The 24,751-nt window shown below is 37.6% G+C and overlaps 1 protein-coding gene across 1 annotated transcript in view; it reads left to right on the top strand.

The window, feature by feature from the left end:
* LOC121515500 (GRAM domain-containing protein 4-like) overlaps positions 1–21,307 on the top strand; it is a 37,308-nt gene extending 16,001 nt beyond the window's left edge. Inside the window, exons 4-19 of the mRNA XM_041796302.1 lie at positions 1,725–1,845; positions 1,932–1,999; positions 2,340–2,472; positions 2,609–2,634; positions 2,801–2,892; positions 5,074–5,165; positions 6,532–6,580; positions 7,409–7,480; positions 7,569–7,612; positions 8,781–8,890; positions 9,481–9,635; positions 13,938–14,085; positions 15,097–15,190; positions 16,138–16,228; positions 16,901–16,969; positions 18,701–21,307. Coding sequence (XP_041652236.1) covers positions 1,725–1,845; positions 1,932–1,999; positions 2,340–2,472; positions 2,609–2,634; positions 2,801–2,892; positions 5,074–5,165; positions 6,532–6,580; positions 7,409–7,480; positions 7,569–7,612; positions 8,781–8,890; positions 9,481–9,635; positions 13,938–14,085; positions 15,097–15,190; positions 16,138–16,228; positions 16,901–16,969; positions 18,701–18,808 — 1,472 coding nt within the window. The 3' untranslated portion in view covers positions 18,809–21,307. The remainder of the gene's footprint in view (positions 1–1,724; positions 1,846–1,931; positions 2,000–2,339; positions 2,473–2,608; positions 2,635–2,800; positions 2,893–5,073; positions 5,166–6,531; positions 6,581–7,408; positions 7,481–7,568; positions 7,613–8,780; positions 8,891–9,480; positions 9,636–13,937; positions 14,086–15,096; positions 15,191–16,137; positions 16,229–16,900; positions 16,970–18,700) is intronic.
* Positions 21,308–24,751: the final 3,444 nt, after the last annotated feature.

Genomic DNA, 24,751 nt, shown 5'->3' with positions numbered 1-24,751 from the left:
GATGTCATAATCCAGGCAGCTGATTTCCTCCAGTTTGTTATGAGACTGAAATGTTCAACACTCATGATGCTCAGGGACATTTTATTATCCCAGCAAAGATTCTCTCATGTCTGTTTCAGAAAATCTGGCACATTTACATACTAAGATTTAAATTTAATTCATTCACATTAAGAAATCAATATAATTCATGAAAAAAGTAAACATTCTGTTTTTCACACCACTGGTTAACATTTTTATAGTTATTTGTAATCATGAATGGTGTTAATAATAATTAAAAAAATTCTAAAAAAATCCCACTCAACCTATGGGATGAATTTCTGCTATGACTTCAGTTTATTGTCTTTATAAATAAATAGTTTTATAGTTAATCCATTCAGAGAAATCCAAACAAAAGTGGATATTACACTACCAGTTTTCAATTAAAGAAATTTGATATTAAATACTTAAATCTATTATATTAGAGATATAAAAATGTTATTTCAATTTAGGCTTTTGTCTTTTTTACTTCTTTTCTTTTAATTAATAATTCACATATATTAATGTATGTTAATTGTTCAATTATCTTTCAGCTATTTTGATCTCAGCAACAAATCCTAAATCAAAGCTTTAATGATTTAGATTTATATGCAGTTATCTTGACATTTAATTCTAATATTTATTTTTTATTTTGACATTTTTTTATTAATCTATCTTAAAGTTTTAAAATGAGAAAAGTGAGAAAATACATAAATAATAAATCTAAGTATTTGCTGTTGTTAAAGTTGGTTAGATTTGGTCTCAGTGTACAAAAATGTAACATTAAATATGAAAAATAAATAAAAGGACAAATGTACGAAAATGTAGCTGCATTAACATGAATAATAATAATAATAATAATTATTATTATTATTATTATTATTATTATTAGCAGCAGAGATGTTATACATTAAACAAAAGTCCTACTTTTTTGTTGTTTTTCTTCTTAAATATGAGAATGACATAATAATTATAACTCCCTTCAATACACCAATTCCTATCCAATTTGCAATATGAGTCAAAATCATCAAGATTAGATATTTTTCAAAATTGTTCACCTCTGGTTTGATCTAATATTGTTTTGGTTATGATATAGAATGATTTATTGCTTGTGTTTTTTGGTAGAAAACAGAAAATAACGAACTAAAGAAATAATCACAAGTGAAATACTGGGAAAAAAAATTGCAGTTAGATTATTTTCACAAATCGTTCAGTCCTAATTCAGACAAGAGGGAAAGAAAAGAATGTGAACACTTCTGACATTTAAGAGAGGAAGTGAAAAGAATTTGATTTCTGTGATAGGAAAAATGATTTAAGAAATGGAAGAGAGATTTGAGTATTTATGTTTATTAGATATTAGCATTATTTTCAAACTTGACATTTAAATAAGAAAAGTGTATCTTAAATTTGAGTTAACAAATTTAAGTAAAGAGACAAACACAAATTAGTTTGCCATTCAGACTAACACAATAAAGCTATGCACCGCCCGATGCATTAAAAGTGAAATAAATTGTGCTATGCAGGTACATACGTCTTGTCGCCCAGTCTGCATGTATGTTATTTAACAAGAAGAAGTGAATCCAGACTAAGACCTGGGGCCCCGACTCCTCCAGATGCCACACCTAACATAAAAACTTAGAGGAAACTCTGCTGGTGAACTTCATCGTCAGTTCATCTCCTCTCATCAGCCGTCCTCTGTTTGTTTTCAGAGGAGGAGCTGAGGAAACTCAAAGAGGAGTCAAACATAGAAGCACTGAGACAGGAGCTAGAGAAGGAGCGCAGCAGGTGTCTGGAGCTGGAGCAGAAGGTCAACGAAGTCCTGAGATCCAGGTGATTATTTGGGGAATAAATGAAGATCCGACTGGGTTTTCTGTGGTTTTGTTTCCTGACTCAGGTGTTTTTGTTTCCTTCTGCAGCCTTGAAGACTCCCCCTCTCTGTCACCCAGAGCCCCGCCCCCTCCTGCATCTGCTGCCAGTGGCACAGGTATGTTTACCTCTAACCTCTATTTTCGTAAATACTCAAACTACAGAGTTTTATAATTACTAGGAAGGTTGGAGCACTCATTCTGACAACCCATTCATTTTTTGATATTAGAATAAGATATCCTGAGTAAATACTGAGAAATATTCCTCCATAAATCAGACTAGGTCGATCATTTCCAGCTACAACAGAAACAATCTTTGTGAGCAGATATCTGCAGGTGATTTTACAGTTTGTTGATATGCAGTGGTTTTTTGTTTTATAGATTTTGGTCAGAGTTAAATTGAACATTGGCGTTCAAGCAGGCTTTAAAATTTGTCTTGTTGTTTGCTCTTATCTCTAGAGAAACAGAAGGACACTCTGTTTGACAGCTTCCTGAAATGGCTCTACGATCGCTTTGGCGTTTATATCGAGGACTTTCGCTTCCAGCCGGAGGAGCATAAGGTGGAGACGGAGGAGCCGCTGAGTGCCAAGAGGTGAGGAGGAAAGCCCAGATTTTTTCATTGTTATAATGCCTTCCAAAAACAGTCTTTAGACTTTTGTATATTCATATTATCATTTCAAAGTTGTATTTATGCAATTTCTGAATAAAATCTGTTTTCTAAACCACAGGTTGACTGAAAACATGAGACGTCTTAGTGAGTACAAACCAACTAAAAACATCCCATTCACACCTCTGATGAAGCAAATATCTCAAACTAGGGTGTCCACAAATTTTTGGCTGCTTTAGTAATAACAGTTCCCTGTCATGATAAGCTCATGGTTGTTCGTGATTGGTCAGTTGTTTTGTCCTCATCTTTCCAGAACGAGGATTCAAACCTGTGACAAACTTCATGAGGAACCTCTCTGCCTTATCCAGCTGGTACTCCGTCTACACGTCAGCCATCGCCTTCATTGTGAGAAAACACACAAACTGTCTGCAGCTTTTCAGTGAAATATGAGTTCAAGGCTTTTTTTTTTTATCAAACCTATTTCTTTTCTGAAGTAAACAGAATAGTAATAGTCACACAAAGAGGGAGAGAAGCTGTTGAATGTGGCCTTCCTGGTTTGTCCTTCCAGTTACCCACAAAGCATTCTGGGATTGATTAATCCACTCTCAGTACCTCATGATGACAAAGTGAAATCAGGATTTGAGAAATTTTGCAAATTGATGAAAAATAAAAAACTGAAATATCACATCGACAAAAGTATTTAGACCCTTTGCAACAATGCTAAATTTAGCTCAGGCTCCTCCCATTTCTCTTGATCGTCAACCTTGACTTGAGTCCACCTGTGGTAACTTTAACTGATTGGACTTGATTTGGAAAAGCACACACCTCTCTATAGAGGGCCTCACGGCTGATGATGATATCAGAGCAAAAACCAAGCCATGAGGTCAAAGGAACTACCTGCAGAGCTCAGAGACAGGATAGTTGACAGGCACAGATCTGGGGGAGGCTACAAAAACATTTCTGCTACACTGAAGGTTCCCAAGAGCACAGTGGCACCCAAAATTCTCAAATGGAAGAAGTTTGGCACAACCAGGACTCTTCAAAGAACTGGCTGCCTGGCCAGTCTGAGTAGTCAGGGAGAAGGGCATTAGCAAGAGAGGTGACCATGGCCACTCTGAGCTCCAGAGATCCTGTGTGGAGATGGGACAAAGTTCCAGGAGGACAACCATCACTGCAGCCCTCCACTGATCTGGGCTTTATGGCAGAGTGGCTAGATGGTAGTGTAAAACACATGAAAGCCTGCGTGGAGTTTGGAAAAAGCACCTGAAGGACTCTCAGACTGTGAGAAACAAGATTTTCTGCTTTGATGAATCCAAGATTGAACTGTTTGGCCTCAGTTCTAAATGTTATGTCTGGAGGAAACCAGGTGCCACACATCACCTGCCCAATACCATCCCAACAGTGAAGCATGGTGGTGGCAGCATCATGCTGTGGAGGTGTTTTTTAGCAGAGACTGGGAGACTGGTCAGGGTTGAGCAAACGCTGAATGGAGCAAAGTATAGAGGTATCCTTAATGAAAACCTGTTCTGCAGCACCCAGGTTCTCAGACTAGGCCAAAGGTTCACCTTCCAATGTGACAATAGCCCTAAGCACACAGCCAAGACAGCATGGGAGGGACAAGTCTGTGAATGTCCTAGAGTGGCCCAGCCAGAGCCCAGACTTGAACCTTGTCAGTCATCAAGTGTCCCTCCACCAACAGTCCACATTTAGTCTGACTGATCTTGAGAGGATTCAGAAAGAAGAGTGGCAGAAAACCCCCCAATCCAGGTGTGCAAAGCCTGTTGCTTCATGTTCAGAAAGACTCCAGGCTGTAATCACTACCAAATGTGCTTCAACTAAGTACTGAGTAAGGGTCTGAATACTGATGTCAATGTGATATTTCAGTTTTTTTATTTTCAATAAGATTTAAAAAATCTAAAATTCTGTCTCCACTTTGTCCTTGTGAGGTACTGAGAGTAGATTAATGACAGAAAATTGAAATGAATCGATTGTATTATCAGGCTGGAACAAGTGAAGAGGTCTGAATACTTGATGAATGCTCTGTAGATTTTAGGGAGTTGCAGATTTGCTGACTAGAGTCCCCAAGTCCCAGAATGCACCAGGTTTTATAGAAACATAAACCAAACAGTATTAGCCTGTTTTCAATATTTTTCCCAGAGAGATTTTGTGGGAACTGACTCTTCTTCAGGAGTTATTTTAAAAAAGATTTCAGTTTGAAAGTTTCCTTTTGCTCTTATTATAGATTAGATTAACTACTACTGATGGCAGCCTTCACCATCAGTGAGTGAATACAGAGTGACTGGTTGTTAATGGTTAAATGTGGCCTGTGGTTTAAAGCATTAAGCTGTCAGACCGGTAGAAAAGCGCAATACAAACTCAAGCTCATTTACCATTTAGCAGTTACCATGCTTCATTATCATTATGATAATGTGTAAGAAGTTGTGACGCCACCCCCCAGAGTAAAACATATAAATACAAAAAATACAAGCCATAGTAAAGTCTTGATAAATGATAAAAATCTCTTTATTTACACGTTGATATCAGTTATCTGTGAAACGTTCTACATGTATGTTTGTTTCTGCACAGGTCTACATGTACGCCGCTTATAACGGCTGGGTCATACCCATGTTCCTGTTCCTCGCCATCCTCCGCCTCTCCCTTAATTACCTTATTGCCAGGTCAGTGCAAGCCCCTCCCTCTTTCTTTGTCAGCCAATCACAAGGCTCGAATCAGAAAATGTCCTAGCTGATGCTGCAGCAGATTGAAATCTTCTGTTCTTTTACTGAGTGTTTAAAGTTCCCTATTTTGCCCTGTTTTCTCATCAGTGTAAAGTGCAGTGGTTCCTAAGTGTTTTTTTGTTTAAAATACTAAAAAAAAGTGTGTACTTTGTTTCCTTTTTTTGTATAATTTTACTGTGTAGTGACAGTGTTGGTGGTAGGTACATTTTTATTGAAAAAGTTGGGAATAGTGAGTTTAAGCTTCAGCCTACAGCAGGGGTCGTCCACTAAATTCAACAAGGGCCAGCTTATGTCTATGCAGACACCGTTTGTGCTGTTAATACTGTTAAATAAATTAAGATGAAGAGAAATTTTTGTTCATTCAATATACCATTGTTTAGATATTTTGAAATATACCTTATTTCCAGCCTTTTGCTCAGTCCTTATCACCTATACTCCAGCCAGCAGCAAGGGAGCATCTGAGATATTTAAGCCACATATTTCTGGGGCTGCCATGAAGTTCCAAGCAGGAAACCGCTCTTTTGTTTTCTTTCTTAGCCAGTGAAAAATACACTCTGCTATTAATGGCTGGCAGATGGATATTTGTCAAACTGATAGAAGATTAAGGCAATCTTACAAACATTTGTTTAGATTTTACTTATTTTGGAAAGTAATTTGATATCTGTGATGATTTTATAAAGTAAGAAAGAAAAGATTGTTAAATTTAACTTGAATAATCTCTTGATTGTGCTAGAATGCCAAAATGTGTGTTTTTTTTTTTATTGAAGGCTGCATTAGAGACAAATAAATGATTTTTTAATGACATTTTAAATAGTGATAAACAAGGCAGTGTCAGAGCTACACTAACAAAACAACTGATTTAATGGGTAATATCTAGTTGGAAATGTTGAATATTTAAACAAAATTTATTCACTCGATACTGAAAAGTATTGTCTTTGTTTGCCGGAAGTTTTTGTTTAGTCATTTTGCACATAAACACATAAACATGTTGCTATCCACACTAAAACCTTTCTCACAGAGGTATTTTGTGGTAGAAGGAGTGTGGCTCTCTCCACCTTTTAACAGGTTAGAGTAGAGAGCGACGTATGTCTCATCGTATTTTCATGACTGTTTCTGGTGTAGACCCACTGCTAGCTACATTTTCCTGGAAGTCCTCTCACCATCCTTTGCCACCAGTCCAGAACAGCCCCCATAACAGCTTCAGGCTCCCCCTCAGGAGTCATGGGAACCACCGCGCTAACAGATGTTTGTCTTGTTAAATAATCTCCTTTCTTCCCGTGTGTTTCCCATGATGCTCTGCTCTCAGAGGCTGGAGGATCCAGTGGAGTATCGTACCTGAAGTCTCCGAGCCTGTGGTGAGAAAACTCTACTTGCATTCACTCCTGTCAGAAAGGGGATAACATGAAAGAGATCATTGCAAAAAAAGATTCTGACACCACGCATGGAGCAGTTTTTATATACCTAGTATTTCGCATACTGGGAGTTTTTCTTCCCTGTGATATTTTCAGCTATTATAGGCCTGTAGACATCAGCACAATCACAGAATATTCAAATATGTTGCTCTATGAGAACTTTTTTAACTGAAAAGATTGCAGAAAAAATGCTTGACGGTGATTGAGAGCGGTGGAAATTAACTGGTCTAGCCTCAGGACTCACTACAACAACCTAAATGACAGATTGTGACCCACATTTCTTACATTTTTTGATGAAAAGGAGGCGCTTTGGACTTGAGAGGGAGCAAAACATGAAAAAGCAAGGAGATTGAGGCATTTCCTTTAAAATAGAAACACATCATAGACTTTTTCACACATTTTCTTTAAGGCACAGATCTCTGACCCACTGAAAAAGGCTTTAGCTAAGGATTAAGAGAGAGTATGACTGCCAATCCTCAGCACAGCTATTATGAATATGATAATGCTTAATGATTTTTAAAAAGTTATCTAATGATTTTGGCATCATCTTTTTAATTGTATAAGAATTACATGGTCATCATTTATGTTTTATTTCCATGACATCGCATAAATTTATAATGCCTGCTACCATTGTGGTAACTGTTGAATTATTCAACTTGGAAAATGGTTTTGGTACGGACTGTGAAAGTCCCGTATCTGCAAGGGTCTGTTTATGATGGTGTGCAGATAATGTTGGGTGTGTTCAACATCGTTTCCTCCTGTGTTTGTCAGGAGCCGCCTAAAGAGGATCTGACTGTGTCTGAGAAGTTCCAGCTGGTTCTGGACGTTGCTCAGAAAGCTCAGGTGAGAAATGATGGACAGTCAGAGGCTGAGACGCCCTCCTGGCAGGTTTCAAAACAATAATAATAATTTTTTTTTTTGTTCCTTACAGAATTTATTTGGGAAGATGGCAAACATCCTGGAAAAAATAAAGAAGTGAGTTTCCATTGCTCATGATTTGTTTAATGTCAGAGACAGTCAATGATCCATTTATGTACAGTGCCTATAAAAATATTCATCTTTTACTGATACTATAAATCAATCATGGTCAACATAGTGCTGGTAGTCTCACAGTTAGTGAGAAGAGGATCACCTGTGTGCAGTGACTGTAGAACAAAGACACCTGTGTTTGGAAGGTCCAGTCACTGGTTAATCAGTATTCCTGGCTACCATTACACCAGGAAGACAAAAGAACACTCCAAGCCGCTCAGAGAGGCACTGAACATCCCCCAGAGTTCAGTTAAATCCATCATCATCAAATGAAGGAATATGGCACATGTATAAATCTGCCTAGATCCGGCCGTCCTCACAAACTGAGTGAGCGTGCAAGAAGGAGACTAGTGAAAGAGGACACCAAGACACCTATGACTACTCTGAAGGAGTTCCAAGCTTCAGCAGCTGGGATGGGAGAGACTCTGCAGACAACAAGTACTGGTCGGGTTCTTCACCAGTCAAAGCTTTATGGGAGAGTGGCAAAGAAAAAGACACTGTTGAAGAAAACTCAGATTCAATCTGCACATAAGCACAAAGACACCATCCCCACTGTGGAACACGGCGGTGGCAGCATCATGCTGTGGGGTTGCTTCTCAGCAGCCAGCCCTGGAAGGCTTGTAAAGTTAAAGAGTAAAATGAATGCGACAAAAACTAAGATAATGTTGGAGGATGATCTTGTTCAGTTTGCAAGAGAACTACAGCTTTGAAGAAGACCATGTATTTTCCAGCAAGACAAAGAGCCGAACCATGCAGAGAAAAATACACAGAAATGGTTTAAAGACGACAAGGGAATGTTGTGGAGTGGCCAAGTCACAGCCCAGACCTCAGTCCAATAGATTCTGCCCAGTCAGGCCTGATTAAGACCTATCGACACAGACTCAGAGCTGTGATTGCAGCCAAAGGTGACTCTACTAAATACTGACAAGAAGGGGGTGAATATTTATACAGTCACTTATTTAACATTAATGTTTGAAAAACACATTATTTTGACCATGATTAATTCATAAAATCAATAAAAGGGTAAAACATTTAAGGGGATGAATAGTTTTCATAGGCACTCTACATAAAGAATATGCCTTTAATACTATGTGTTGTATTTTTGTGTTTTTAGTCTCTTTATGTGGGTTCGGCCTGAGTTAACTCAGAAGTTGTACGTTGGTCTGTGGGTGGCCTTCATCTCTTCCTGTCTGCTGCCGTACCAACTGCTGGGATTCATCATAGGTACGTCATAAATACACTCTCTTCTGTAAACGGTAGAAGTAAGAATAGTAGAAGTGAATTACTGTGGTCCTGTGTGAAATGTTTTGCAAAATTAAAAGAAAGACTTTAATTCAAAGAAAGTTGAAAATTGACCAAAAAAGTGTAGTTAAAAAATAGGGACAGGGGAGGGGGTGATCACAGCAAAAATGTCCTCTATGGTAAATAAACACAATAAAAAGCCCCCTTTATTGCCCTATCAGTGGAAAAAAATTAACTAAACGCCCTCGAAATGAACATCACTTGACTTAGTGTCCTCTAAATGGGCATTACTTTAGAAAGTGCCCTACTTAGCGGTTGTTTGCTAGCACACTGCCATAACGTCCCTCTGAAATCTGCCGCAATAGTTCAGTTTTTTTCAACATACTCGCAGCACGTTCCAGACAAAAATGTAACAGAGACATCAGACATCACAGAGATTCCCATAGGAATGAACAGACTTCCTATAGACTTACCTCCGTGGAAACAAGGCATAACTTCACTAAAACAAGACACAGCTGTTAAACCTAAACTCACTGAGTATCTCTGAATACTGTCTTACTTGTCTTTCTCAGGTGTTTACGCAGGTATAAAGTTCTTCATCATAGACTTCATCTTTAAGAGCTGTCCGAAACTGAGGCAGCGCTACGACACCCCCTACATCATCTGGACCAACTTACCCACGGACATGCAGCTGAAGGAGCGCAGCAGCAGCACCATGAGCAGACGGGTCAGTTCAAAAGATAGCTCTGATCTGGAATCAGTTTGATATAAAAGTTCATTAAAAATGTTCAGTAGCATTTTAAAACCAAGCTCCTTTACATTCGTCAGACTCATCACTGACAGTTTAAACAGAGAAAAATCAATGTAGCTGAACCAGATAGTCTTTTTTTAATTCTTTTCAATTAAACCCTGAGCCTAATCTACCCACAATGCAATTCTATCACTGTCACTTGTTTTAGAGATACCAATGGTTGCTAGTATTATCACAATACCACAACTTTAAACTTCAATACTATTATCCTCCGAGTTTCCTGAGTTGAGAGACCTGAGTTTTCATTTGGAAAGCATTTTTAGTTTTTCCCACTTATCTGAGATAAGTAGGACCTGATAACTTCAAAAATCAGCCAATGAACCAGAATTTTTGAACTTTTTCATTTTCCAAATTACAAACATGTTACCTAAAATTTTAAAGAAATTACCTAAAATTTATTTGAAAATTCTTAAATAAATTTTTAAAGTATACCATAAAAAGTGCCCCAAAATTGATTTATATAGTTTTCAAATTGTCCAGTAAGAGTATATCATAAAGCCCAAAATTCCAATTAAGTGTTTTCCTAAAAGAATCGTGCAAATTCCTGAATGCTTTCAAGCAACTTTCCCAAATTTCAAAGAAAAGTTTCCGTAAAATTTTCAAGCAAATTCTTAGGAAAAAATTAAAACAAAAACTTCTCAAATTCCAAGAAAATGATGTAAACATCCAGACAAATTCCCTGAAATATTTATGAAAATTTCAAAGAACAACCCCTACTGCCAAATTGCCCATCCAGTGTACCTGAATTTATGACTAATTTCTCAAATTTCCACGAAATACCAGATGAAATTCTCCATAGAATCATATTCCCTAAATTCCCATGGAAAAAATCTCCAAACAGCAAAACATTTCCCAACATTTCAAGCAAATTACTTGACTTTATTTACGTACTTTTATTTATTAAAAACTGCAGGGAAGCTCAAAACATTGTGAATATTTAATTATTTATATATTTCTGAAGGTTTTTTGCAATGTTCTCCCTCTGTATTTGTTTAACTTGTGGTAGCTGTGAGTAAAAAAAAACAACTTAATATCTGAACTTTTTTAAAGTTTCAGTTCTTTTCATCACTGCTGACCATTGAGGTAACAGAGATTGTATTGATTTATCTGAAGTTATGAAGTATTTAGAAACACGCTTTAGACATCTAGAGGCTCTCTTCTCTTTTACTTCACAGCTCCGTATTTCTTTAAATTTTATTCTAAGACTGTAGTAAATTGATGCTGACTCATCGTGGATAGTCCGTCCTGCCCTGAAGCCACAGCAGCTTCTTGTCTTCTTCTAAAGAGTCTGTCTGGTCCGAGTGCTTCGTCTCTTCTTCATCTGTTTTCAGTTCTTTGTTGTTGTTTTTCTTTCTCAGCTGTCTGAGTGTGAACAGGTAGGATCATGATGTGTGTGTGTGTGTTTTTACAGGTCATTAGTGTGTAGTTACAGTCATAGTTGTGACATCACTGATTGTAACCAATCAGCTGCTGTTATTCTCCTGACTGACAGCAATGATCATAAGTGATTGTGAGATATCCCAGTAAATGTCCCATCCTACTCTCCAGAGGATGAACCCTTTAGATTTATTATTACCCCATTATACTCCTCTAGCGCCCCCTTCAGGACAAAGGTCAGTCAGATCCTGCTGGATTTACCCACATTGTGGAGTTAATACCTAAATTTTCAGGTTGGTATCCAAATATCTAAGTCTGTAACCATGATAAGTCTCTATCTTTGGAAAAATCAAAGTTTTTTCTCTGTGAACTGATCTGAAAATTTGGGTTTTTCTTGCAGTCTTTAACTCCATTTTCATGTTGGATCAATCAACCTTAATGTATTTATCTATGAATACCTTAGGCTTGCAAAGTTTTGTGTTCGAGTGTAGATGATGCAGGTGTTTATAGTCTGTCAAATAGAGGCCAAATTTTAAACTCAAGTTTAGCAAGTCTAACCACCTAATTTCCCTCCATTTTTCAATTTTTTTAATGTTGACAATTAAAAAGTCCATCTGTCCATCAAATAACTATTAGAATATACATACAGCACTTTTTTAGATTTAACATGAATAGTTTTGCTCTTTGGTAAGCAAACATAACATCACATAAATGAAAGAGAACTATAGATAATGAATGGAAATAACATTGGTAATGTGCATTGAAGATTTATATCATAACATCATTCTGGCCCCATCTTGAGGACCAAACTGTCCCCAAACTTCAGGTTTGTATTAGGGCTGAACGATTAGCAAAAATAATGTGTGATTTTTTTTCCCCCAAATATTGCAATTGTGATTCAATATGTGATTATTCTTGGGGTAATTTTCTGTATTTTTGACAAAGTCAAGCAATAAATAATTCCATAAATAAGACCATGTGTATTGAAAACAATGAAGTTATTTCAGAAGCAATTAATCCATAGTGGCATAAATCTGAATATGAGGGTGCAAAAAGCTTTCACCTATAAAAGAGGCAGCTGGGGTGGAGGAGGTGAGGCTGGCCACTAGCCGATCGCAGCTGGGGTATGACTTCTGTAAAGTAAGGCTAGGCTTCATCAGTTTTAAATAGAATGAGATAACTATTTTTGCTCGTATTGCAAATGTGATGTCATTTGCTTTGTTTGAGGGCAATATCATTTTCATGTCACTCATTTTGATTCAGAAAAACGTACATAAAACGCAAAAAGGAGGATTTTTGTAAAACATGATAAAAGAATTGACACTTGAATGTTTGCAAAATGTGCATAAAATCTCTGCCGCTGCAAAAATGGATTTATTAAACTGGTATTTTGACACATTTCAAGTTAGAGAAATATTGCAACTTCTGCTATTTGAAAAATGCACTGGGCCAAATTGCAATTTAATCTAATTTGCAGTTAATTTCCCAGCTCTAGTTTGTATCCCATTTCTTTTCAGTTTTACATAGATTATTAGTCTGTTTTTTTCTGTATTATTTTAAATGTTGCTTTTACCAAATGTTTATGGCTGTTTTTCCTCTAGTGCGACTCTGTGGACAAACTTTAGATTCTCATCTTTGCTTCTAGAATTGATACTGCAGCAAGATTGTCGGCACTTAAGACACATTTAACTAGTGAAAATAGGGATGAAATGATTTAAAGCAGCACATCAAAATAGTTTCAAAGTGAATCAAACTAAACGATCGCTTTCAACAGAGAGAATGACACCTCTACTATTTCTACAGAATAATTGGTTTCCTGCTTTCCAAACTTGCTCTGTCATGAAAAGTGCGTACAACTTTATAGCTCTAGGTCACACCCTAGAAAACAGTTAGCCTGTCTCAGTGCTGTTTGATATAAAGGCTGAGGCTAAAGCCTGATTTATGTGGCTGCATCAAAGCTAAGCTGTAGGTCCTCTTAGCCCTGAACCCTATGCAGAGGTTTATGCACCAAGCTGAAGAACACCTTCTTCAAAAGGTGTACTTATGCCGCAGACTGCCCATCCTTGATTGGTCCACTGGGTAGTACCTGTGATGGCCTGCCTTGAGTACTGTCTACATCAGTGATCATCAACTGGAGGCCCGGGGGCCACATCAGGATCCTCATATCTTCCCATACAGCCCCCAGTACATGATCAGATTCAAAATATGTGTAAAAAATGTGGTATTTTGGGATTTTTTTGTCTTTTTTTTGGTCTTTTTTTAGTATTTTTTAAACAAACTCCCTACAGCTTTTAAACCGACTCCAAAAACAACTGAGATCAAAACTGTTTAATCAGGAATGACTTTATGTTTCATCCATTTTTTGGAGATCCACCTGTAAGCCATTATTAGCTAATATAATATATGTTAAACACATATTTATCAGTTCATTCTTGATAAAAACTGTTGCTTTCTATGGAAACTTTTGGCTTCAATTGTTTTGCAAGTGTAATTTTCCTGCTTGCTGAAATATTTAGCTAAAAGATCTCAGTCGCCCCCTAGTGGCTGGCTGTGATATAAGGACTGATCTCACTGTTGGAGCTTTAAAAAATGCATACATTTGAAAGAAAATAAAAATAAATACACAAAACTATGTTAATTAGACTGTTTTCAGTATTTCTTTAGTGTATTTGAAAGTTTTTCCTCCAAAATGCCTGTTTAGGAAGCCAAATCTACTTGGGTTCATACGTGCAGCAGAGACTGTGTTAGTAGTGCAGACTGGTTCATTTAGTATGGGTGCATCTGCAGGTGTACCTGCTGACTTGTTGATCTGTTATCTGACTCTTCTGTTCACCTGTTCAGGTGACCGCCACAGGGGGTCGGGGAAGCGTAGGCGCCGCGGCTCCTACGGGTGTCAGTCGCGACGAGGATGGAGGGCGAAACTACAGCACCAAGAGAGGAACTTTTCACGAAGTCTTCAGCCTGCCAGAGAGTGAGCGCCCTCTGTCAGGTGAGGACGGAACTACTGATGACTTAAATGTGGTCGTCTCATTATCAGAACTTTGGCTCTAAATCTTCATTGGTGAATAATCTGTTAGCAGATAAATCAAATTAATTAATTTAGTTTACCTGAAACCTGGCTACATCAGGATGAATATGTAAGTTTAAATGAAGCAGCTCCTCCCAGTCATATTAATACTCTTTTACTACAAGACACTGGCTGTGGTGGTGGGGTAGCAGCTATTTTTTATTCCAGTCTCTAAATTCACCCTAAACCAAGGCTAAATTATACTTCTGGCCATTATACTGAGTTTTTATCTGAATTCCTTTCTGACTTAGTCCTCAGCACGAATAGAATAATTCTTGTAGGAGTCTTTAACATCCATGCAGATGTTAAAATGTTAGCTTTAGCATTACAGCAGAGGACAGTCAACATGAGTATAGTTCTGTTTGAGGTTACAAGTTGGTCCCTTTAAAGGGAGGATTTTCTTGACTCTGTAGCGAGACTAAATACTGCTAGCGCTGAGCTCATGGCGATTAAAGCTGGTCTTTATAATTGTTGGCTATATCAGTGAGTACGGTCTAGACCTGCCCTCTTTGTAGAGGGTCTTGAAATACCTTTAGATATGAACTGGCGCTACACAAACAAAGACTGAGTAAAATGTTTTAGTATATATCTAGTCAAGGAATGCACATACTGGGCCTCATTCACCAATTATTCTTGAGAAAAAAAATGTTTTTAAAACCCTACTACGCCGTTCTAAGAAGATTCTGACATTCATTTGATTTTTCTGACCTGTGATTTGATCTTAGCCTATACAAAAAGCTCAGAAACTCTAGAGCACTGTTTCTAACAAACATTTGAGTGTTGGGATGACAGGATTAATAAAATAATTTTGCCCCTATCAGCTCTCATGGCTGTACCTGCAGCCCTGTTCTCTGCTAAAACTCTAACCATGAGCTGCAGCAGCTGAAGATTATTATTTTTGTGACTTTATGGTTCTTTGTGTTTTTGTGTCAGTGTGTGAGAACGGCTGGCGCTGCTGTGTCATCAACAGGGACAGGAAAACACCGACAGACTACATCCGCAATGGAGTCCTCTACGTCACTGAGAAGTAAGTCCCTGTTCCTCTGTCAGCTCCTTTAACATGAATGTAGAGGAGATGTGGTTTCTTAACATTATTTAAACATTTTTGGGGTCTTTTTGCCTTTAATGGACAGGACAGCTGAAGAGAGTCAGGAAATATGGGTAGTGAGAGTGGGGAAGACTTGCACCGTGCCAGGATTGTGGGTCAAACCTGCGACCAGTAATTTTAGGACTCAGTATATGAATGCCTGCTGAGCTAGACCTGCACCCTTAAAACATTATTTATTTATTTATTTATTTTTTACTAAAATGAGGAACCCTTTTCCTGAACTTGCAAAGACATTTGGGCTCCACACCCCTTTATATCTCAAAGGTGCTGCATGTGTGCATTGAAAAGTTATAAAATACACAAGATTTTGAGTTAACAGTGATCTCTCTGCAGCTGTTTAGCTGCTTTACAAAATGTTAGGTCTATTTTCAAATTTGACAAATTTTCCAGTTATGAGATTAATGCACATATATTGAGAAATGAATTGAGTAGGTTTTAGGATCAACAGAACAGTATAGAAAAGAATAGAAAGCTTGTATAAAGAATCAATCAATATGTATTTTTGTTAAAAGTATCACACGGGGGGGGATTAGTGCCCAGAAAAGGTGTTCCATGTTCCAGGAGGGCCATAAGATGTTTGCGTTGGGTTGTTATTAATCAACAAAAAATGCTTTTTCAGCTCTAAATTGAAACAGTTGAAGAATTAAGTGCATAGATTTGTTCCTTTTTTTCTAAGAGCCATATGACAGTTTTTATTCTGTTATTTATCAGCCGGTTGAACATTTAAACCCACTTCTAAAGCAGATTGGTGGATTTTGTCCCACCAGTCCCGACCTACAGTATATTTATATACCTAGGGACAGGGTGTTAGATGTCATGATACACTAACCCTTTATCCGGCTTATCTATCTGCTCCCTCTCCTCAGCTATTTGTGTTTTGAGAGCTCCAGCTCCAGGTCTGGGTCGTCCAAGAGGAACAAAGTCATCAAACTCAGTGAAATCACTGACATCCAGAAGGTACGCAGACACTCCTAGCAGAGTTAAAGAGTCTGAGGCAGAGAAAAAAACTGTACCATTTAGATTATATGTTTAAAAAGAAAAAACAGATTACCCAACCTAAATAAAGAAAAAAACATCCGAGTTATTCAGAATCTCCAGCTTCAAAACATTCCAGTGATTTCATGGCTAACACCATGAAGAGGGAGCGTCTTATTTAAAACCACTTAAAGCTGCAGTCAGAAGTTTTTCTCTGCTTATAAAACAGAGAAATTAAAACATATAAAGCAAATGAGACCATCAGGGACAAGATTCACTTACCTACTGTTACTATAAAGTTATTGTTAGAGGCTGCAGTTGCTGCAAGCAGGAAGGTTTAAGATGTTTTTCTGCATGCTGCAGAAACACTTTCTATATTTTCCACTGTAAGGATTCAAAGTCAGTGATCAATTTAAGCACTAATGAGAAACAGAACATGGAAATGTACAGGAAATAATGAATTAGAGATGGAAATGAGAGAAATCCATTTGTCTACAGGGAAAGTGAATGTTCCTCACAGGAGCTTTAAGTAAAAATTTTAGAGATGGTTAGCAGAAATAAGATGGGAAATAAAACAATAATACAGAGGGATGTAATAGAAATCATAGAATGTGAATGCAGACTTAACTGTGTTGTCTTCTCTGTCCTTCACAGTATAAAGTTTTATCTGTGTTACCTGGATCTGGGATGGGGATCTCCATAGCAACGCCATCGACTCAAAAGGTAAACACCAAAGGGAGGAGCCTCAATGAAGAGCAGAGGATGTGCGCTTCTTTTTCTGAATAGATCTCATGTTCTCTACTGCAAATATTTATGTCTTCTTGGTTTGGTTTCTATTCAACTTTTTTGCTTTTTTTGTTGGTCCAAATGTCCACATTTAAACACAAAGTATTAAAATTCACATTCTGTGTTTGAAAAAAGCATAGTGTCCCTGTACAGCAGTGGATATCAACTTGCAACCATGTCAGGCCCCCCACATCCTTCCATCCGGCCCACAGGACATTCTCAAATTCAGAGCATGTGCCGAGGAAAAATTACGTTGTGGTATTTCAGATTTACTTTTTTGTAAACTCCCTACAGCAATTTAAAAAAACTCCAAAAACAGTTGAGATTGGAACTGTTTTATTGGGAATTACATCAGTTTTTCAGAAATCCCCTGTCAGCCATTACTAGCAAATAGAATGCATGTTAAATACATCTTTATTAGTCCATTCATGATAAAAACTGCTGTTTCCTTTGTCAACTTGTACCTTTAGGTCTATTGGGAGTGTAGTTTTCCTCATCACTACACAGCATAATGGCGTCAAACTCAGTGATGGCCAGCATGACAGCAACAGAAATTATCAGCTAAAATATCTCAGTCGCCCCCTTGTGACTGGCTGCGATATAGGGATGAATCTCCCCGTTGGAGCCTAAAAGTTTTATACATTTAAGAGAAAATAAAAAAAACTAGGGCTGCATGCAGCACTAAAACGCCCGCACACCCTGCATATGTCCTCCTGTTTGTATTTGGCCATGGGTCCAAGAGGCTTTTTTGTACGTCTTTTTGATGACCCATATATGCAGACCAAAAATCATGAAATGAAATGATCACTTGCCAGAAGGGGGGCGCTGTGACAAAGTAATGACCTTGATGTACCAATGTATTTAGGATTAATTTGTGATCATCCCTGTGAAGTCTGGTAATGATTGACAGAAGCATTAAAAACTTACAAGGTATTATCAGTATTTTCCCTGCAAAAAATGTAGAAAAATGTAGTTTAGGCTTGGGCTCCAGTCATTGCCCCACCCTGTGGTGAAGACTCACAGTTTGCACAACTTTAGATCTCTAGATTGTCTAGTTTGAGAAAAAAAAAATCTGAAATCAATCTGATGAAATCCCTTGGCCCAGTTCGTTTAAATGTGCAACGTGTCCTACAGTGAAAAATGCCAAAATTTGACCTTTTGCTGTTTGTAATGCGGGTCCTGTACATTTTAGAGGATGGCCCCAGGAGACTTTTTTTTCCATCTAATGCTGAACATGTGTACCAATTTTCACGCACATAGCAGTTACCCAGTGCCTTATCTCACTTTTGGCGCCCCCCCAGGGGCCACTGTGTGATGCACTTGCACAATTCCACCACCAGATGGCTATTTCTGCAGAGGGACGATTTGGGGGGAAGTTTGGTGAGTTTTGGGGCATGTGAAGGCCCCCAAAACTGGCCACGAACTGCCGAAAAGAGCAGAACCTAGGTCGGTGCTCGGGCCCTAATCAGCAAGAATATATTAGACAACTTTTAAACTTTCTTTAGTTTATTTGAAAGTTCAGCCTGTATACAAAAAGCTGGCCCTTGTACAAATGTAGTTGATGACCCCTGCTGTACAGGTTAAAAACTGGCAACTGGAATTAAATTTTTTGAATTTCAGGCTTCTACCATTCAAGAGTTGATCAGATGTTCTCCTGTTTTTTTGCAGCCGATAGTTTTTGGTGCGATGATCCACAGAGATGAAGCCTTCGAAGCCATCAACACTCAGTACATGAAGGTCAACGCCATCGTGACAGCCATCAGCCCGGAGACATAGTAACAACTCCACAGGATGACTGTTTCCACACAAAACGCTGAAACTTCAATCCTTTAAACTGCTGCTGATTAATCACATCTTCAGTTATCAATGGAGGGCATTAAACCCCTGTTTGATATTGCATCAGTGAATCCAGCAAATCAAGGATTTTATGACAGAATCAACTGAAAAACATCCATTCTGGGGGTAGATTCTTTATTAAATTCAACCTTAATGAACGGCATAATTGCCCCACATTATCCTGCAGAATCAAATAAATCCTGGTTGAAATTACTAACACTGGAAAAATCCACTTTAACGTTAATTCCTGCAGCATTAATTCCCCCCGGTACAAAAATCACGACACATTCACTTCTCTGCAGAAATCCACTTCTACTTTCTGATCTTTTCTCATCGCTCCCACTCTGCCGTTTTGTCACCCTCGTCAAGCACCAATTACTGAAACTTCCTGCACAAATGCTTCACAATAAAAGTCTTCCAAGGGCACAATCCCTCCTCAACTTGGTGGACTTTTATACTACTCTGATGTATTTAAATACACCAGACAGTTTACTGCACAATGTATTAGCCCTCAGATTACTAATGATGAGTAGAAACTTAATCAACAACAATTATTATAATGTATTATTCATTTAAGTAACATACTAATCAAACATCCAAACAGTTAGGATACTGCTTCTTTTCTCTGTTATATCGATTTAAACTGAGTGTTTATGTTTTGGAGAGCTGGTTTGACGAAAAACAAAACATTTTCTTACCAATAATTTTGATCATTACTTATCATATGATTATTATTGAGAGTTTGAGAAAGACATATTTTTTCTAAAATACTTCAGAGCATAAAAACGACACTTGTATCAAACAGTAAAAGGTGTCCAAGTTTCGTGGTGGTTTTTAAGCCTCTATGGAAATTTGTGACTTTAGCACCCCCTAGTGGAGGTATTACATTTGTCAACATTTTCTGCCCGGCAACAAGCAGTCAGACCAAAATTAAACCAGTGCTGGCCTGCATCAAATATTTTTTTCCTTTATTGAATTGACCCTAGGTTTTACAAACTCTCTTTTTACCCATTCCTTCTTATTTTAGACAATTTGAAAAGTCATTTTTTTTAACCTATTTTTGATAATATTTAATAGTTTGGATTTTTTTGGCCTTGGGTAAAGAACAAAGAAAGACACAGTAGGGTGTATGAGGATAACTTGAAATCTCTTTAAACTTATTACAATCATTTAGTTCAGTATCCAAACAGGAAGTCAAGTATCCTGAGTTTGACAGTATGTTTTAAGTCGCACTCTTCTTTACTTAGTACTAAACATTTTGAGTGCACAAGTGAGCATAGTGTAGTCGAGTAAACTCAAATTCAGTTTACCACTGGCTCCCTCAAATCCGTCCAAAAGTTGAGTGTGGAATGATGGACACTTTATACCTTCAGTTAAAGTCACATATTAAACTGTTAGCATGCTAGCACATGAGCTAACGTTAGCATTTGCTCTCTAGCTAACATGCTATTAGCCACGGCAACAGATTTAAATCAAGGAAAAAGGAGATTTCAAAGCAGAATAACTTCATTTTCTGTAAGAGAGTAATGTTAACGCAAAATTAGAGTTACATTGATCCAACAGTGAGTGAAAATAGCTTTCAAAGTTTGATCTGTTTACAGCATTAAATATTCTTAATTCTTAATCTGCATTTGTGTCCTTAAAGTAGTGAAATATTTAGGCAAAAACTAAAGTCTTAAAAAATCATAGAGAAACAGCAGCAGGCGGGAATTTTGGAGAAAAGCCCGAATGAATTATGTTTTGTTTTTTGTTCAAAACTACAAAAATATGCAGTCTAGTTAAAATATAGCAGAGAAAAGAAACAAAACCTTGAAATCATAGATTACATTAACTTGATTTCACAGTGTTTAAAGCAGATCATCATGTTTAAACTTCATTAGTGTCTTCAGGGAAATGTAAAAACGTCATCGTCTGTATTTACTCAGCATTTAAGCCTTACAGTCTGTTAATATTACGATATGTTGTTCTTTATATGGTGGAAAAAATCTTCTATTGAGTATGAATGTCCTAAAACTACTGTGCAACATTTGATGTAGCGTTGAACCACAAAATTTTCCTTTCTTATGGTAGAAAAAAGCTCAAGCTAGCAGAACGGCATCACTTCTTTTGGTTGCACTTTATATTAATGAGCCCTAATTAGCTAGTAATTCTATAGTAATAAAACGTACTTATCTAGTAATGAGTGGACATTTTACCTAGTAATAACTCAGAAATACTTTAATGTTAAGGAAGTTTTTACCTAGTGATAATGTATTTATTATCAAGTAATTCCCTGTAATATTGCATCAGTTCTTTGTAATTATTTGGTATTTTACCAAGTAATTCTTAGAAATGAGATGCTATAAGGTGTTGATAAAGATCATTTGTTTATTTTGGCCCTCTAAATTAAAGTGAATTCTTCCTAAGTGACTTTGAGGGTTGGGGTAAGGGTAAAGGGTTAGGGGGTTAAGATCAGGGGTTAGGGTAAAGGGTTAGGGACTTAGAGTCAGGGGATTAGGGGTTAGGATTAAGGGTTAGGATTAGGGAGTTAGAGTCAGGGGGTTCGGTTTAGGATTAGGGGGACAGGGTAAGTACCACCTAATTATCAGATAAATGTCACAATATTATGAGGAATTATTTGAGAATTAATAGATTATTTCTAGATGAGTACTTCCTTAATTTTACAATATTTCAGAGTATTTATTTGTAAAACGCCATCTTAATACTAGATAAATACTCTTATTATTACACAGGGTAATTAGGGCCCAATAGAATAATTTGCTACCCTTTTTAGTTTAATCTCAGTTAATCCAGCTTCATCTTATGCTCTATTTTCCTACTCAATCCAAGTAGAAGTAGGTAAACTAAGACAGAAGCCACATTGGTGGCTAATACTGGTTTTTATTTCCCACTTTATCTCAACTTTAGCTTTACTTGTAGCTTGAGGCTAACGTAGCTAAAGCTAAGCACTTTAAAACAAAAATGTTACTTAATTTCTTTGCTTTTAGAGCACTTTGACCTTCTAGGCTTTACTCTTGTATTTTTTTCACTGTCAGTCAGATTAGAGAAGTTTTTTTTTGATGAGTTCAGATTTTGTTCAACTATAGCATCTTTTCTCCTTTTTAGCCAAGCTAATCAGCTAAAGCTAAACTCATTAGACAAAAGGAAGAAATGCTTAGAAAAAATATTTTTTGTTTAGCTTTTTAAATTGAAAATTTCCAGAGCTGACAGGCGACTGAAAATAGCTGTTTGGTTCATGGAAATCCCACATTTTTGCTTTTAAATCTAAAATAACTGCTCTCTTTTTGCTGATCTAAATGAGGAATTCAGACTCATCACTTACTCAGCTTTGCTAAGTTTAAAACACAGTTTACCTATAAATTATCATTTGATCGTAACGTACACAAACACCAGTGTGATTGTTTTTTTGATGGTTGATCATCTGTGGAGTCTGGCACTGAATTAGGCAGAAGAGCAGCTACATAGGTTTTAAATATATCTGTTCTTGCTAACAATTTTTCAAGTCTGTAAGTTTGTCTTTTGTGTGTTTCTCACAGAAAATGAGTGTTCTAATGGTTATACCAAAGTACAGAAGCCCTAAGAGGACATACAGTACTGTACAGAAGTTTGAGGCATGTTTGGGCCAATGAGGCTGAATTAAGGCGTAGATGTGGCGAGTAAGCCGCCTGAGGGCACCGTTGGATGGGACGGAGGACTGACGGAACCCCAGCTGTGCTCTGGATCAGGGGGACTCAACTGGTAGGCCGGGACCCAAAACAGAGCTGTTTGCAGTGGGTTGCAAGTTTGTCTTTTTGCATACTTTTTTCTTAAGAAACTTAACCTGAATTTCTCAAAAAGGTTAAGGAGTTTTCCTGACTTTTGGGGGTGAGTTGTCTTTGGATATTTTCTCCAGAAACATTAGATATTCTTCTCTGGGACTTTTCCTCTAAGTCTAAGAAAATTTCACAGGGAATAAGGGGCTTTCAGAACTTTTCACAGAAACTTGAAGCAATCTTCCCCAGTAATCTTTTAAGGAATTTTCAAAGGTAATAGGAATTTTTTGAGAATAAGTTTAATGGATTTTAACTTTGAGGAATCTTTAAAAATACTCCCCAGGGTTTTTTATTCTTTATTCCTGATACTTCCTATTTTCCTCACTATCTTTGCCCTGTCATGTTTCTATCTGAGGGTTGAAATAGCAACATTTTTTTACTAAATAAATCCAAATGGTTGACAACAGAAATTTGGGACACAAATTTCCTGTGATGAGTCCCCTGGCTAGACCAGTTGAGAACCACTGCTCTGGATGCCCTTGCATATTCCCAGGGATAAAGGAGAATAATCTATGGAAAAAATAAAGTCCACACCTTTAGCGTGGAGTAAGGAGATGTGCTGAGTAAGCATGGCCAGTAGGAACAATCCAGGTGGGAAGTAGGGTTGCCACAAGCCCCTGGTCCTGTTGTGGGTGACCCAGGTGCCCGAAAACCACCATTGGTGTCCAGGCATATTTCCACCAGTGGTGATGACTCTTTAGTACCCTATAGGCCTAAAACTTATGAACGGTACATCCATACATTTTATTTACTCCATTTAACCGTTTCTGGTGTTTTCTTAAAATCTCGACTTATTGATTACAACAGCAGTCGTTTTCTGGTGATCCATAATATAAGTCCCCTGGTAAATGAGCTGCAGTTTGTTTTTTTGGAGTCCTACGGGGGGTAAACAAATTTAAACTACCCTCCTGTGCGATGGTGCTTTGACCATATTGTGCAGTGATTTCATACCCAACAGAAAATATCTAACACAGATGAAGCCATTTTAACATTAACGGAGGCATTTCAGTGGGAAAATTCCACATATTTTACCTTCAATCTCAGTGTTTTTCTAGAGATCCAGAGAAATTAACCTGGGAGACCAGCATAGGTAAGGTACACGGTAGACCAGTGGTTCTCAACTGGTGGGTCAGGACCCAAAAGTGGGTCGCGACTCCATGTCTGAAAAAAAAAAAAATGGTGGCAAAAGTCCTGAAATCCTTTTTGGACATGCATCGATACCTTATATTTTAACCCGTTTTACTGTGAAATTTGGTAAATTGAAATGTTTGATCAATATTTCACAAGTTTTCTGGAAAATTGGCAAAAATTGACACATAATGTTAGAGACAGAGGGTATGAAATTTGTCAGTTTTGTCCCTTTTCTTGTTTATATCAGGTGTTTTGGTCCAATCATGCTCTAAACTGCAACATATTCAGTATAAACATGCATTGTTTAAAATTGTTTGGAAACTTGGGTCCTGATCTGTCATAAGACAGACTGGTGGACCAGTTGACAACCGCTGTGCTAGACGATTTTAAGCCCAATTTAAAGCCAGATTTGCCTCCCCTGATGATTGTGGGGCCAACTGTTTTTCAGACTAATCCTCATGTGTGGTGTCAACACGATTTTTGGACTGATCCAAATTTTGTCCTTGCCTCCCAGACCACAATCATAAACACGACTTTACTTTCCTCCCAACCTGGATTTCATCCTGATTCTTTTCCTTGTTTCATGATTTTTGCTGCTCTCAGTCTGTTGAGGAGGGAGGATATTGATAGTCATCCGTGTCTATTTTTACTCTGAAGTCCCGTTTGATCACGCGAGATTCTGTAAAATCCTGCATGTGGGGAATCTTCACTGCGAGGTCGCCGGCACTTAGACGGGTGTGTGGTCTCCACCTGAGTTGTCGAGACACGTTTGAGATTGTCCGCATGTCTCTTAGATTTGAAATTTGTCTATTGTGGGGCCAGCTTTAGTCAAGATCTTGAGAAAAGAATTGAAAAATCAGAGGTATGGCTGTAGGTTTGCTTAGGGCTTCTGTACCAAAGGTCGTCACACCAGCATTTGTCAAAGTGAAATCCCATCAAA

This window comes from Cheilinus undulatus, linkage group 9 (assembly GCF_018320785.1).
Source record: "Cheilinus undulatus linkage group 9, ASM1832078v1, whole genome shotgun sequence".
NCBI classification, from domain to species: domain Eukaryota; kingdom Metazoa; phylum Chordata; class Actinopteri; order Labriformes; family Labridae; genus Cheilinus; species Cheilinus undulatus.
Note: the sequence above shows the minus strand (reverse complement) of the source record. Positions and strands in the feature narration are given on the sequence as shown.